This window comes from Miscanthus floridulus, chromosome 2, assembly GCF_019320115.1.
Source record: "Miscanthus floridulus cultivar M001 chromosome 2, ASM1932011v1, whole genome shotgun sequence".
Lineage (NCBI taxonomy): Eukaryota > Viridiplantae > Streptophyta > Magnoliopsida > Poales > Poaceae > Miscanthus > Miscanthus floridulus.
In genome coordinates, this window is record NC_089581.1 from 58,083,692 (window position 1) to 58,098,193 (window position 14,502).

At 48.8% G+C, this 14,502-nt stretch overlaps 1 protein-coding gene across 1 annotated transcript in view; it reads right to left on the reverse strand.

Moving 5' to 3' along the window:
• Positions 1-14,502, reverse strand: part of LOC136536601 (DNA-directed RNA polymerase I subunit 2) — a 36,749-nt gene that overhangs the window by 22,148 nt on the left and 99 nt on the right. The window contains 13 exon segments of the mRNA XM_066528841.1: positions 6,138-6,222; positions 6,921-7,038; positions 7,129-7,202; positions 7,290-7,342; positions 7,433-7,613; positions 8,312-8,357; positions 8,441-8,518; positions 9,312-9,382; positions 9,487-9,550; positions 10,586-10,662; positions 12,568-12,687; positions 12,854-12,930; positions 13,398-13,576. Coding sequence (XP_066384938.1) covers positions 6,138-6,222; positions 6,921-7,038; positions 7,129-7,202; positions 7,290-7,342; positions 7,433-7,613; positions 8,312-8,357; positions 8,441-8,518; positions 9,312-9,382; positions 9,487-9,550; positions 10,586-10,662; positions 12,568-12,687; positions 12,854-12,930; positions 13,398-13,576 — 1,223 coding nt within the window.

Sequence of the window (14,502 nt, forward strand, 5' to 3'; positions counted from 1 at the left end):
GGGTAGCGAGGCACATTCCACCCCTCCTTCCGAGCGAAAAGGAAGCGTGAGGGTCGCACAAAAAGTCAGGGGAACCCCCGACGGCCTTCTCGCTCTATGCAGAGGCTAAGGGGCTCTTCCTGCAACCTTGCCGAGACCCAGCGACCCCGGCTCGCACTCAAAGGGGCTCGGCAAAACAAACCCTCCTTCCGAGCGAAAAGGAAGCGTGAGGGTCGTACAAAAAGACAGGGGAGCTCCTGACGGCCCTCTCACCCTGTGCAGAGGCTAGGGGGCTCTTCCTGCAAATACGCCGAGACCCCACAACCCGGGCTCGCGCCCAAAGGGGCCTCGGCAAACAAACCCTCACGCGCGAGGGGCGTATAAAAAGCCAGGGGAACTCCCGACGGCCCTCTCGCTCCACGCAGAGGCTAGGGGCTCTTCCTGCAACCTTGCCGAGACCAGAATGGGCTCGGCAAACAAACCCTCCGTCCGAACGAAAAGGATATGTGAGGGTCGGATGAAAAAGTCAGGGGACCCCCGACCGCCCTCTTGCTCCTAGGCGGAGGCTCGGGGGCTCCTCTTGCACCCAAGACCAAGACAAACGGTCCAAGCCCACGCTAGAGGTTTCATTACAAAACACGATAAAGGGCACCGAGCCCGTTACGGTCCAGGGGTTCGAAGGCTGGGCCTCCAAGAGGTTTCGACAGCCGCCCCAGGGCAACAGAGTCAGGGACGACTTCGGGGCGAGCCTACGAATGGCCGAGGCCCGAGCGAACAGTCGCTCGGGGCGTCCTAAGTCGTGTCCGAGACCGGCAGGGAAGTCTCCGAATGGGATCCCACCGTAGGGAGGCACCGAGCCACCGAGGCCCAGCGAACGGCCTCGGCACCCACTAGAGAAACCCTCTGGTACTCTTGGAGTGCGTCTCTGGACCACTAGCCGTCCCCTAGCGAACGGGGTACTGGGCCTCCACTCGGACTCACCCGATAACAGCTCACCGGAAGTGTCCACGCTCGTGCCCATCGAGGGTAGCCTGGCACATTCCACCCCTCCTTCCGAGCGAAAAGGAAGCGTGAGGGTCGTACCCAAAGTCAGGGGGACCCCTGACGAACCTCTCGCTCCGTGCGGAGGCTAGAGGGCTTTTCCTGCAGCCTCGCCGAGACCCCCGCAACCCGAACTTGCGCTTATGGGCTCGGCAAATGCGATAAAAACTACTCGCTCAAACGCGAAAATGAAAAAAGCCCCTGGAGGAGTAACTCCACTCCTCCAGGGCCTCGGGGGCTACACCCGGCGGGTGCGCTCGCGCGCACCCACCGGAACCTCAAGAAACAAAACCCAATTCCTACGGGAGCGGGTATAAACCAAGCCTCGGCAAACCCTCAGGGAGAGTGCACGCACTCCCCCGGAGGCTCGGGGGCTACTGTCGGGTACCTTAGAACGGGGTACCCCGAGCGAACATCAAAGGGGTCGCTTAAGTCCCATCAAAAAACAAAGCTAGAAGGTAAGCCGTGGGACCCCTCACCGCCACGTCCGAGCCCACCAGGCCCTCCGCCTCGCCTCGAGCCTCGCGTAGGAGGTCTCGGCGTCCTGACGCAATCTCCGCCTCACGCGAGGGCTCTCCATGGAAGGCCTCGGCAGGGAACACGATCTCCGCCTCATGCGAGGCTCTCCACGGAAGGCCTCGGCAAGGAGTCCGATCTCCGTCTCGCGCGAGGCTCCGCTCTCGTCTCGCGCGAGGCCTCATTCTCCGTATCGCGCGAGGCCAGCTTATCCATAGTCCGTCGCCCCCCGCCTCGGCCGGTCCTCCCGACAGCACGTCATGTCTCATTAATACTTCAACCACTCCCGCAATCTCAGCCGGACGATGGCTTGACGCTACAGAATGGCCGACGGGACCCGAGATCGCTATCAGCGCCATACCGGCTGGGACAGGGCACGGCGGGGATTACCGGCCACTGTGTTCTGACACTGTGCCCACGATCAGCGCCACACTGGACTGTGTCCCGCGATCCCCGCCTCGAAAACAACATCGCACGGACAACTTGGCCCGGGTCATCACCGCCTCCAAGCCGGCGCACCAGATCAGCCGCCCACTCGGGGCCTCGGCACTGTGCACCAAGGTCTCGGCTATCTCGGGGTTTGTGCCCGCCGAGACCCCCCACTGCGGTGCAGCCTCGGCACCGACCAAGCCTCGGCCTCGCGCACAGTCCGTCCACAGCGGCTTGCACGTCCACCGCCGCACCCACTCCGAGGCAGTCCCAGGGGCTCCCACGACGCACAGGATCGGATGGGACTAGCACGCCGCCCCAGTGCTCCAAGGACGGACCACTCCGACGACCACGCCGCCACAGGAACAGGCCACAGGGCTCGGACATGCCGCCCCTGTTGGCACGACGCCGCATAGTTAACACATGTACTGTCCTTGTCCTCCCTTCAACTATAAAAGGAGAGGACTTGGGCCACTTAGAGGACGGGAAGAGAAGAACACCTTGTAACACACACGCACACATCCCAGCCGCCTGAGAGCAACGTCTCAAGCGGCCCACACGACACCTTGCCGAGACCTGGGACTAGCTCCCTCTCTCCCTAGCTTGTAACCCCCTACTACAAGCACTTCGGTGCAAGGAATACAAGATCGATCTCTCAGACTGGACGTAGGGCATCGATTGCCTGAACCAGTATAAACCTTGTGTCTCTTTGCATCACCATCCGGGATTAGAGGCACGCAGTTCAAATTCACTGGTTGGTTGAGGACCCCCGGTCCGAAACACCTACACAGCCGCTGCCACACGGGCCCCGCACGTCAGCCACACGACAGCCACAGTGTCGTCTTCCTCCCCCGACCGCTCACGCCTCCGACCAAGCCCCGACAGCCCTGGCAAGAGCGGGCCAGGGGGTCACGCCCGGGGCATGGCCCTGTCTCCTTGGCGCCGCGCCCACGCAACCTCCGCGCCAACCACCCCAGCCAGCGATGCCGTTCGATGCCAACGGCGCATCACCAGTCGTCCGCCATTGGAGCTTGGAGTTCGGCTATAAAGCCCTGGCCCGGGTGCCCTAGAGCTCTCCCATCGCCCCGCCGCCACTTGGTGGCCGTCCACTGCGCACTCGAGCCAAGAGAGAAGAGGGATAGAGGGAGGAGTGCCCGACGCTGCCGGTGTCGCCGGAGCAGAGGACGTCGCCCCGATCAAGCACGTCGACGCTGCGCTGCACTGCACTGCACTGCGCTGCTTCCGGAGCTACACGGCCGTAGCTCGCCACTGCGTCACCATCCAATCTTCCACGACACCAAAGGTGAGCCCCCGGTTCTTCCCCTGCTCGCCGCCGGAGTTTGCTACCCCGGCCATGGCGCTCCACACCGTGAGTGCGTAGGCCAAGGCCGTCCCCGGCCTCTGGGTACACAAGCACGGCCCACTCACGCGCACACCCGCGACCATCTCCTAGCCACTGGACACCATCGCTGTGCACGCGCTCGCAACGCCGCCGTCATGGCGTGGCCACCGCTGGCGCACCTAGCCGCCTCGCCGGACTAGGACGCAGCCATAGAGGAACACCGTGACGCCCGGAGGACTGCCGCGTAGACCGAGACCCCAATAGCCGGCCGCAGCGCCCTGGCCACGAGCACCGGACCTCGGCCGGAGCTCCGCCGTGCACCGCCACCACGGCCAGCCAACTAGAGCCGTCCAGCCACCTTGCTAGCTTCACTAGGGCACCCGCCATGGTAAGGCCGAGCTGTTGCCCACCTTAGTTGAACACCCGCGCCGCTGGAAGGGGCTCGCCGACGAGCACCGCCACGCCGAGCCGCCGTTCGCCGTGGCCAGAGACCTAGGAAGCTTTGGCCGACACTTTGACCCCACCGTCGCAGTCGCCATGGCGTGGGGGAGCTTTTCCCCTCCTCAATTGGGCACCAGCGCCGCTGGCAAGGCTCGCCGGGCGCTCGCCGCCGGCGGGAGCACGCCGGGGAGGAAACAGAGGATTCTTCCTCGCCGGTCACCAGCGCATGAACCCGGTGCTCGTAGACCATGCCCGAGGAAAGAGAGGTAGACTTGGTCCACCATGCACCCTGCCTTAGGTCCATAGACCAGCGCCTCTTGGACCACCGTGAGCCACGCTCACGCCCACAGCCGTAGACCACAGCCCAGTGGAGGCCCAAGGTTGTGACATGGCTGCGTCACAGCCTGCCATGTGTCCGGGTCAGCCCGGCCCAGACCGGCCCAACCCGAGCCCACCAGAGCCCGTTTGAGACCCAGTCCGAGTTGACCGTTGACCTGGCCCCACATGTCAGTGGCACAGACACCCTGGACCCACATGTCAGATGGTGACGTTACGCGGGACCCACACGTCAGAAGCTTATACTACATTGACGCGTGGTGGAAACTGATGTTATCTGGACTATGGGGAGAGTGCTGCGTGTGTGACTTGGGTGTGTGGAGGGTGAGGGTTGTGTCGACCAAGTTGGAGTATACGACGAGCCTGGGGCAAGTCATGCCGTGTGGTGCTACCTGGGCACCCCTGGAATGGATACCTGTGGTGGGTAAATGGTATATGAGGTGGCCCTGGGTGTGAACCTGTGATGGGAGGAGCCCGGGGTGGAGGTGCTATGGTGGCACGGTAAATGGAAACCCTGATGAAGACATTCTGGCTTGGTCAACCCTAAGGACTTACTAGTACTCAGATTCATCGGGAAGCCTTACGTACCACTCGCCCTATATGGTGCGGGACGGCCGGACTACTTGGTAGGATATTGCCACTACCGCTAGGTTGATAGCGGACAGTGTAAGGAGGTATGGGGCGCGAAGGATTTCCCCCACACCCTTCGGAGACTTCATGGAGACCTTGTGGACCCGGCTCATGACTCACAGTTTCAGCCTACCCCAGACTGGACTTGGGGTGTACCAGGGCTGAATGGTAGAGTGGCATTATCCTAGGCTGCCAAGCGGCCGAAATCAGCCCAGTTGACGACGGTCAGCGAGGAAGGCGGATCTTGTGGTTATGTAAAACCTCTGCAGAGTGTATGGTTGATCGATCGATACATATGCCGACTTGTCGGCTATGGACCTTTCCTGGGTTTCGCTTAAACTAGATAGTGAGATGAGTCCTTCTTTTCTCCCCCTATGAGAGAGTGTCGGTCGTAGCCAGGGGCTACGGGCCTTGAGACAGTGCCGAGAGGGAGTTGGCCTGTCGACTGAGCGATGGTATGGTTATGGTGATGGTGTGGTGATGGTGGTATATCGATCTCAGGATCGAAACCTGGCTCTGAAATGGGAATGGGGTGGAATGTGTGTGGGAATGGTGTTAAAACTTGACTATACTTTTATATACTTGATATGCTAAATACATAGGAAACCCCAGCCTTATAGGTTCCTTTTGACTATATCCAACTTGCATCCAATTTCCACAAAGCAATGCTCATAGGGTTGGGAGTGGCCAGTACAAATCGTACTGATAAATTTTGGCACACAGGTTCTGCTGAGGAGTATAGCTCCGAGGAGTTTGACGGTCGAGGGATTCGTTCCTACGCTCAAGTTTTGCGATCTTATCTTCAAGCTGTTCTGAATGAATGCTACTTTTGATTTCGCCAATGCGGCGATGTAATAATTTATGTAATTCCGCACTACTTGAACTCTGATATTATCGTTGTATGGATGTGATATTCGACTGGAATTTGGGTAATATGATCTACAACGGTCTTATTACACTTCGACGTTGTGGATTTCCCTTCGCGGAAATCGGGGTCGTTTCAGATACAGCTACAAACACTATTATCAGTAGTTTTGGTTCACTCTGACCCCACCCCACGCGTCTTCACAAAATATAAGGTGTGGCTTGACTCGGTACAGTCTCCAACACTGGACTTTTACAATTAATATCCCTTGTATTACAGAATTCGCAATCATAAGATCAATACCATATGAAAGTGCTGAATCCAGTTAGACTAAAGTTGTCATATGTGCAAATTCTTAGGTTAAATGATGATAAAAGATTTTGAAAGTCAAATCGCAAAAAGTATGTGTGCCTTATAAAAAGAAACAGGCGTAGAATTATCATCGTCATTCTAATGCAGAGAAACCACTCCTAAATTCAACCGTTTTGCCTTAAGAACACAGTGCCAGTGTACAAAAGCTAAAGTTTTTGGCATAAAAACATTAATACAATAACTCACCATTACCGAGGTCAAAACCTTTGTTCTTTGCAGCCTCTTCAATGATTAAACGCTTAGACTTTCTTAGCCAATCCTGAAGCCTATCCTACAGATATCACCAAGAAATATAAATGATTAAAAAAGCAACACTAGAGGTTAAGAATCAAGTTTTGCACTAAAAGAATCACAGCTCAAGTATAAAACAATGAAACAACAGCAAGCATCAAATAAACAGGGGGAAAGTCTGACAGTGAGGCAAAAGTGCCACTTAAGTATACATCATTCAGCTTCATGTGTCCCTTCTCAAGCTTCATTTTCAACCACCTTAACCACTCTTTTTTACCCAAATTATCTTATTACAAATCTTAGGCAATGTAATAAGAGGATAAAATATAAAGGAGACAACAAGGTGTACAAGGCTGGAACCATGAAAGAAATCACTTCAGTTGGTGAAGGTTCTACACCTTCACTGAGAGGCAGCTGGCTCGAGATGGCAGGGTATGTGGTAAAGCTGAGCACAAAATGCTGAACCATTGGTCATCCTTGGCGCCTAAAACTAACGAGGGGTAACCGCTCCAGGCAGTTTTATAACGAAGATCTTGTAACCAGAGTTGACAACTACCAACTATTCACTGGAACTTGGGAAATGTAGCAAAGGTGGAGACAAAAAAAAAAGGTGAAACGGTCATTTAAAAGCTGTACTACTTTACAATGCAAGGAACTTTTACATTACAGGGGCATTTTTGCAGTGTTGCTGAGATTTTTTTTTTAAAAAAAAAACCATGAAAGGCACCAGAGAGCAACCTTCAGAAAAATTGTGATTAAGTGCCCAGGCAATAGAGCCTCCTGGTATTGTAGTGCGTCAGCATTGTCAGGTGAAGCAGTTTGATCTACGAGAGCATAAAGTTTCTGCAGCATAAATCTAAACCAGAAAATGAAATAAGAAACACATGATGAGAGGTTAAGAGGGAAAAATGTTCACAAAAGATAATGACATAAAATGGAAACTCACATCAATAGATTAAATTTATCATGGTTGTTTTCCAAGTGCACAAAAATATAGTCCTTTAGAACCGCTTCAGCAACCTAAACAATGTAGAACAGCCAAAGTGAAGCATGGTCCAAATTTCAGTAGTACGTCAACGTAAACACAGAGGAAACATTAAACACTACAGTTTCATAGTCATCTTTTTCAAATCCTTCCATCACAGATCGGAAGTATTGCCCTGCATTTGGAAGATAAAAGTCAATGTCAGGGCATAACAGGTCTTCAAGGCATCTTAAGCACAGAAAAAAAATTTAAGCTCAGAACGTACCAATATGCACCAAACACTGTGTGCGAGTGAAAAGGGACTGATTTCTGACTTCGTCAAGAACTATTTGTGCCCTTTCACCAATTAGTTGAGTACTGACAACTCCCTTTCCTTTTCCATGTTTATCACTGTAGCAGCAAGTCAAGCTTGTAAAGATTTCCCGGTCACTTGCATCAATAAGGGCCTGTGATTGATAATTCATCATCAAGTAAATGCAATGCTGAAGCTACATTAACAATACTTTTAATCTAAACTAAAATATTGCAAATGTAGAAGCATAATGAATTACATACTATGCGACATGTCAAACACAAGTCCACAAAGTGCATGATACCTACTTAAATGGAAAGACCCTGAGTCTAACAGAAGATGAGGATAGAGATAGAAACACACTAAATTACATAAATAATTTCTATTAAACCAGCAGATTGATAACCATAGAGCACAGGACAAAATAAGCTTGTGGATTGTATATTTAGTTAAACAAAGTTCAACTGCCAAAAAATGGAATGCATCAACAGAGAACCCAAGGTCTCTTTATTGATTATACAATGCACCAAGCATACAACATTAGCAGGGTGCATCTGATGAAAAGGTTGTCAATGCTACAAGGCTTTTATAAAAAGAACTCAACCACTGGGGGGGACGACGCCCCCTGAGCATTGCAATAAGAAACTGTACCAGGATTCAAACATGGACCAGCAAGGTGAGACCCCCAAGCACACTGCTCTAACCGGTATAACTCGCGATAAGCCAGTATGCTACATAGCTTTTATCCATGCAGCACATGTCATTGCACACACAATGCTCAATGAATGTCTATGGACCATATTGCTGGTTTGAAATGATAAGCATTCTTAAGGAAATGGCAATAGATTATACCTTGAGAACAATCCCAACAGGAAGCAGAAACTCTCTGCCACCCAACCTATTCAACACACATTCAAAAGGTCAAATTGATCCAAAAGAGTTACTCGTTGTTCACTCACTGTTTACCAGCACAGAACTTACCAAAACCCAAGCCTTGCACTTCCATTTTGGAGGTAATACAACTTTATTGACACACTGGACTGGTCACGTTGGACACATCTGTCAAAAGATTAAAAAAAAAGCAAGAGTATGGCAAAACACACAACATTAGCTTTGATGTTAAAGTCATAACTAGTAGTCAATGCTCAAAATAGAATATTTGATGTTTTACAGAGGTTCTTAGCAATCAACAAGGCTGGGTATGCAATACTTGTAACTTTCATGAGATTGATAAACAGTTTAGTTTCAGGCCACAGATACATTTGAAAGAACAGGAAAGCTCAGTAAAACAAGATTCTTTGAGAATAAGAAAATATAGAGGAAAAGGGCAATGACTCAGTCACTAAAAACAAGATATTGTCCAATGTTGTCTCCTCCTGTGCAGCACTTGCGTATGTGAGACACGCTCAAAAAATACTAGAAAAGAGAAGGATCTGGCATCACAAATATTCAGATCTGGTCACTGTGAAAATGTTTCTTTAATTTTACCTAGTTTCATGTACATTATCTTGTAATATCGTAGCACAGCTTGTCTTTTAGAAATACAAATAGTTTCTTTATTGTACCTGTCTTAACTAAAATATATTTCAAAATTAGCAAAAAAGAAGTTATTATGGCTAATTATGTTTTGTTAGGTACACATTCAGCATTCAAAAAACTTAAAAGGATTTGCAGAGACAATCAAATTGGACAGCAATATAAGTAGGAACTATGTGAAAACATGAAATGAACTTGGAGGCAAAATAGAGATAGCATCACTGCAATCGAATATTGCTTGAATGACAAAATAAGCTACACCCAAGATTAAACTATATGATATTCAACTAATATGCCTCATCTGTTAGTGTGCTACCTTATGACCACTGCTTTGTCAGTGTATCCAGCACCACGTTTAAGAAAAGAACTGCGTACCAATCCCATAGGCTGGAAAAAGAACCAACTCGTCATCAGAATGATGCTATATAGTTTAAAGCACTGGCCTTGCGAGTTGTAAAATAACGCTCCAAGCAAAGCCAAATCTGTCTTACATAGTTACGCTTTTGTAAAATAAGAATACGCACAAGTCTCTCCATCCCGCCGCATATGAAGTACCTAAAAAGAATTTCAGAACTGTGTGAGAATTATTCCAGTAACATATGGAATATTGTCAACAAAGTTGTCCACAGACTACAGTGGAAGTATGACAAGTCATGACAAAGATACATTTTGAAGTATTGGTATAGTACAAAAATGAGAACACAAGGGAAAGTGGACAACATAAGGTCCACACTTTATTAGGGCGTACCAAGTGCAGAGAGCTCCCGTTCTGTGCAGGGGTCTGGGGAAGGGTGTCAGTGGCAAGCCTTACCCTCGCCTGTGCAATGCGAGGAGACCGCGACTCGAACCCGGGACCTTCCGGTCACAGGCGGTAAGACTCTACCGCTTGCACCAGGCCCGCCCTTCAAGGTCCACACTTTATTAGAATTCAAAATTTACATTTAGCAATACAGTAAGTTCAAAAAGAAAAGGCATACCACATTTGCACTGTGCACCCTTGGGTCAGACCAAATAAATGCTTCAAAAACTATATTGTTTTTATCACAAAATGAGACAATCCACAAAATAAATGCTTCAAAAACTATATTGTTTTTATCACAAAATGTGACAATCCATATCAAATATGGTATAGTTCAGACTTTCAGTTCAGTGTATTGCCTTTGGAAGAACACGATTACACGAAGACAGACAAGAACATGATAGATAATTTCATTACTTTGAACGGTCCCAAAAGCAATTGAAGTATTTTTCCTAACTATACAAAGTAGTCCTTTTCCCCAGGGACAAATTCAGAGCTCAATGCAGCAAATCTGATCATAAACTCCACCATCCACATATGCAAAAGAACAAGAAAAAAAGGAAGTGTGATCCTAATGAGAATCACAAAAGTATGATAGTCTCCTAATGAGAATCACAAAAGTATGATAGTCTCGAAAATAGCAAGTTAAGCAGACAAATACAGTGGAAGAGTTACAGATAATTGTTGTGCACTATTTCCCATACAAAGTACTTAAACAATATTAGCACATTAATAAATTACAGCAAAAGTACGCTAGTAAGGTCAGTTGAATGCACATGAAACATACTCACCCGCCCATTTCAGTTGCCTCTTCACCATGGAAAACTAATTTATGGGGATCAGCACCTCTCAGATGACACAGTTTTGACTGGAATTGCAAGAGCATAAAGTCAGGGAGAATAATCAATTGTTATATGCGAGGATGAACCAGAATAACTTGTGAACCATTACTAAATATAATGGCCTGGAGACCTAGAGTGGAGTGAGAAGAGAACTGCACATTCCATGTGGCTTCCTATGGAACCGAGAAACCATCTTAAAAGAACAAGAAACAACAGAAGTCCCTACCCCCACCGTCATCCACTGAAGAAAGAAACTTTACTTATCAACCCATTTTTAAAAATAGAGGTATTTTTGTTGTTCCATGCTTTGCGGAGTTGGAAACCATGCTATCATTCAATATTTCCATGGGGAAAATAATGATATATGCAACTGTCTTTTGTGAGAATTCCGAGAATCCAAATATATCCAAACACTATTTATGATTGCCTTAATTAATTCGACGTCCCATACAAGCACCAGACCAGGAACAATGCATATTGATCTTATTTCAAACAAGGAGATTGAAGAGCCTTGTTGTGTTGCATTACAATACAGCAAAACGTTCATAGTCAAGTGGATAATTGAAACATAATTGTTTTTTTTCCATTTTTGTTGAGAATCCTTGATATAAAATGCTGCCAAGAACTATGCCCTCTCAACACTTTACATTTTGACATTATGGAAGCAGATGTATATATCGTATTGATGTCCACGCCACATTAATCCCCAGGCATTTGGACCATCAAAAACAAATTAATGTTGAAGCAAGCTCCTGTGCCTGTGAGCAGAATTGAAGTTAGGGATGTGTCCAACTTATATGTAGTTTTGATATCCTTATAAATAAGGGGTGAAAATGATATGCTAAGATTTGACTCAAAAACCACTTCCATAATGCTATAATTTTACTAGGTTCCATAACAATACATTACAACCTAAGAAAACTGTCAAAGATTAGTTATGAAGACATCACAAAATGTTCAAAACGACACCCTTTTGTGCCTAGATGGGTCAATCACTAAGATGGCAGCAAAAGACAACCAAAGCGCTAAAATAAAGGGCATGCTTGGTTTCTGAGCAAGCACTCACCTCACCTTGCTTGGCAAGGCCAGGTGTTTGATAGTGCTCATACATCTCACCTTGCCTAGCAGTCTTACCCGGATGAGCAAGGTTTTCCTTGCCCACGCGGCAAGGTCCGTTGCCGTTGGCTTGAGTCGTCACATGTTCTTGTTTTGCTCTCCAAATAAGATTTATGGATTGGAAAACTGAACCACAGATGTCTCCAAAATTGAGTTCTATTGCTGCAAATTGAATCCAGGTACATCCAAAATCGATTTCAGATTCCTGAAAATTCCAGAAAGTTCCTCGTCGTTCCTTCTGACTTATCCTCTTACCGGCGTGCTTGCCGCACATCAGTCCTGCCGCAGAAGCGAGAATCTCTCAATCCAGCCCCAAATCTGTTCCCACCGTCCCAAATTGGCCTCTTGTTTCTAGATTCGAGTTCCTACTAGCCTGAATCATGTTCTTCCATGCGATTCAGACATGGAACCGAGCCTAATACCACTGTACAAGGCGTGAGCTGCTTCTTGGTGGATGCGTATGCCCATTTATCCAATGCTCGCAATTCGAGTTGTGGCTCTTCCATGCTCACATACTAGCGCTTGGTTCGTTTTCTGGATTTGTCTAATCAAAGGTTGAAGAAAAGGAGGAAAGGGGAAAGGGAGGAAAGGAAACAAGCAAGGTTGACAACCAAACATAAGGACCTTTCTGGCTTCGCCTTGCTCAGCAAAGTTGGGCAAAGCTTACCTGCCCAGCCTGTGCTAGCAAAGGATCCAAGCAGACCCAAACTCACTTGTTAGCCTAGCCTCTACACCTACAAACTCGACCAAAAGCATAGCATCACAAAATTATTTTAAGCAAAGTGTCTACAGGAGTAGAAAAGAAAGGTAACAACCATCAACATAATAGGCAAATGGCCAAAATTGAAGGTATGCCTGATTTGTGCCCCTTCATTATACTGAAAGCAGACATCGACTTTAAATTCCCCGTGATATGTAATTCTTGCTTGCCTGCACTGCTCCAACCAAAAGAAAATGGGGAGGGATCAGACTAGCAAATACCTGTCTAAATTTTTCAAGAGACGACCAGTAAAAAGGTAACAAAAGAGTATGTTTCTGGTAAAACAGAAAAATAAAAAAATTCCAATGTCTAAGATAATTCTATACAAAAACTTAACAAACCTCCTGGGGGTAGAGGGGTAGTACACCCGACCGGGCATCCCTCATCGGCGAGAGCACATGACCCTTTTCCAAGATTAGTAAACATAATAGTTAAGAGGAACAAAAGAAAGAAAACAAAAGGGAAAAAAGAATTTGTTTCATGTAAGTTTTGCCGTTATAACATTCCTTGCAAACTGTACTCAATTTGTCTCAATGCAATACAGAAAAGGTCAAACAAAAATCCAGTAAAGTACACTGAGCCATTGAGACTAAGTTTAACTTTTAAAACAATTCCAGTACATTTTAATTTCACTTGGACATGAATCATTTCAGGGGAAATTAGCAGTAGGCAATAGCAACCAAATAAATAGGTAAAATTGCAATCCGCTGCTGTGTCGTGCTATGTCTACTGACTAGTAATAGCAATTTAAATTGAGACACTGTTAGCTCTCAAACACTTGCAGCAATTGCCCAAAACATCAAACTTCACAGGATAACTGCACTGACGAACAACACAATTGCACACACACACAAAAAAAAAGCGAATTTGAAGCATGAAGGATATTTTTTAGTGTGTTGTTGGAGTTGGGATCCCTGATCACCATGGGGCGGATGGATTGAATCATCTCGTCGAGCCCCTTATCGAGGAAGTAATCAAAGGATTCCACGTGCGGCCGGAATAGCTCCCGCAACGCCGAGTAGTCGCCTTCCTTGGCCACCGGCCGGCGACGGCGACTTATTCGCCTTGCTCATGGCTGGAGAGATGGCTAATATCCCGGAAAGGGCTCCTGTGCGGCAGCGGCGGCGCTTGTTTCCGGCGGGAAGGGTAAAACCCTAGAGAGGGGGCGGCGGAGGAGGGGTTTAAGGCTGCAGAGTGAGAAAGGAGCCTGCAGCCTGCTTATCAGCTGTTTGCTAGTTAGTATCGTGCTGGTTCGCGAAGAAGTGCCGCTGGCTGGTTTGTGCGAGAGAAAAATAATATTTCGGTTGGAAATTTATGATCGTTTACGACAAGTCACAGCCAAACGAATAGGCTGATATCTCTACTATACGAAATACGAAATCAAGGCCAAGGTTCGGGCGGTGGATATGGCCACGTCGCCCGCTAACGCGTAAGTCGTTGGATCTAGCGACGAAGCAATGTGATTACGGGTCGATTCGGACCTCCATTCAGTTTCGCTGCGGACCCAAAACATCTGAACCTTCTCGCGTGTCGGCTCGTCCTCCCGTGCTCCCTTCCAGTCCCGAGTCCCGACGCTCCTCCCGTAGCCCCGCGCCGCCGCTCCCGTCCCCACCGAGCGCCGCCCCCGTACCCGTCCTCGCCCCTCTCCCAGCCCCTGTCCAAGCCGCGCTGCCAGGCGCCACCCCCACCGCCGTTCGCCGCCCACTCCCCAATCTGAGGCCGCGCCGCCGCTCGCCACGAGCGTTAGAGCGGCGCGAAGACGATGGCCACGCCCCCACGCTTGGACATGGCCGCTGGCGCGAAGTCGAGCGCGACTCCGCCGCCTGGGCACGGCCGTGGTACTAGAGGAGAGCGGCGCGAAGACATGGGCCGCGGCCCTTGCGCTGGAGGAGTGGAGGAGACGGCATCGAGTTCTCACCTACGTTCACTGCTGCAACCGATCCACACTCGTCTCGCACCGCTCGCATCCACTTGATCCAACCGCTGGACC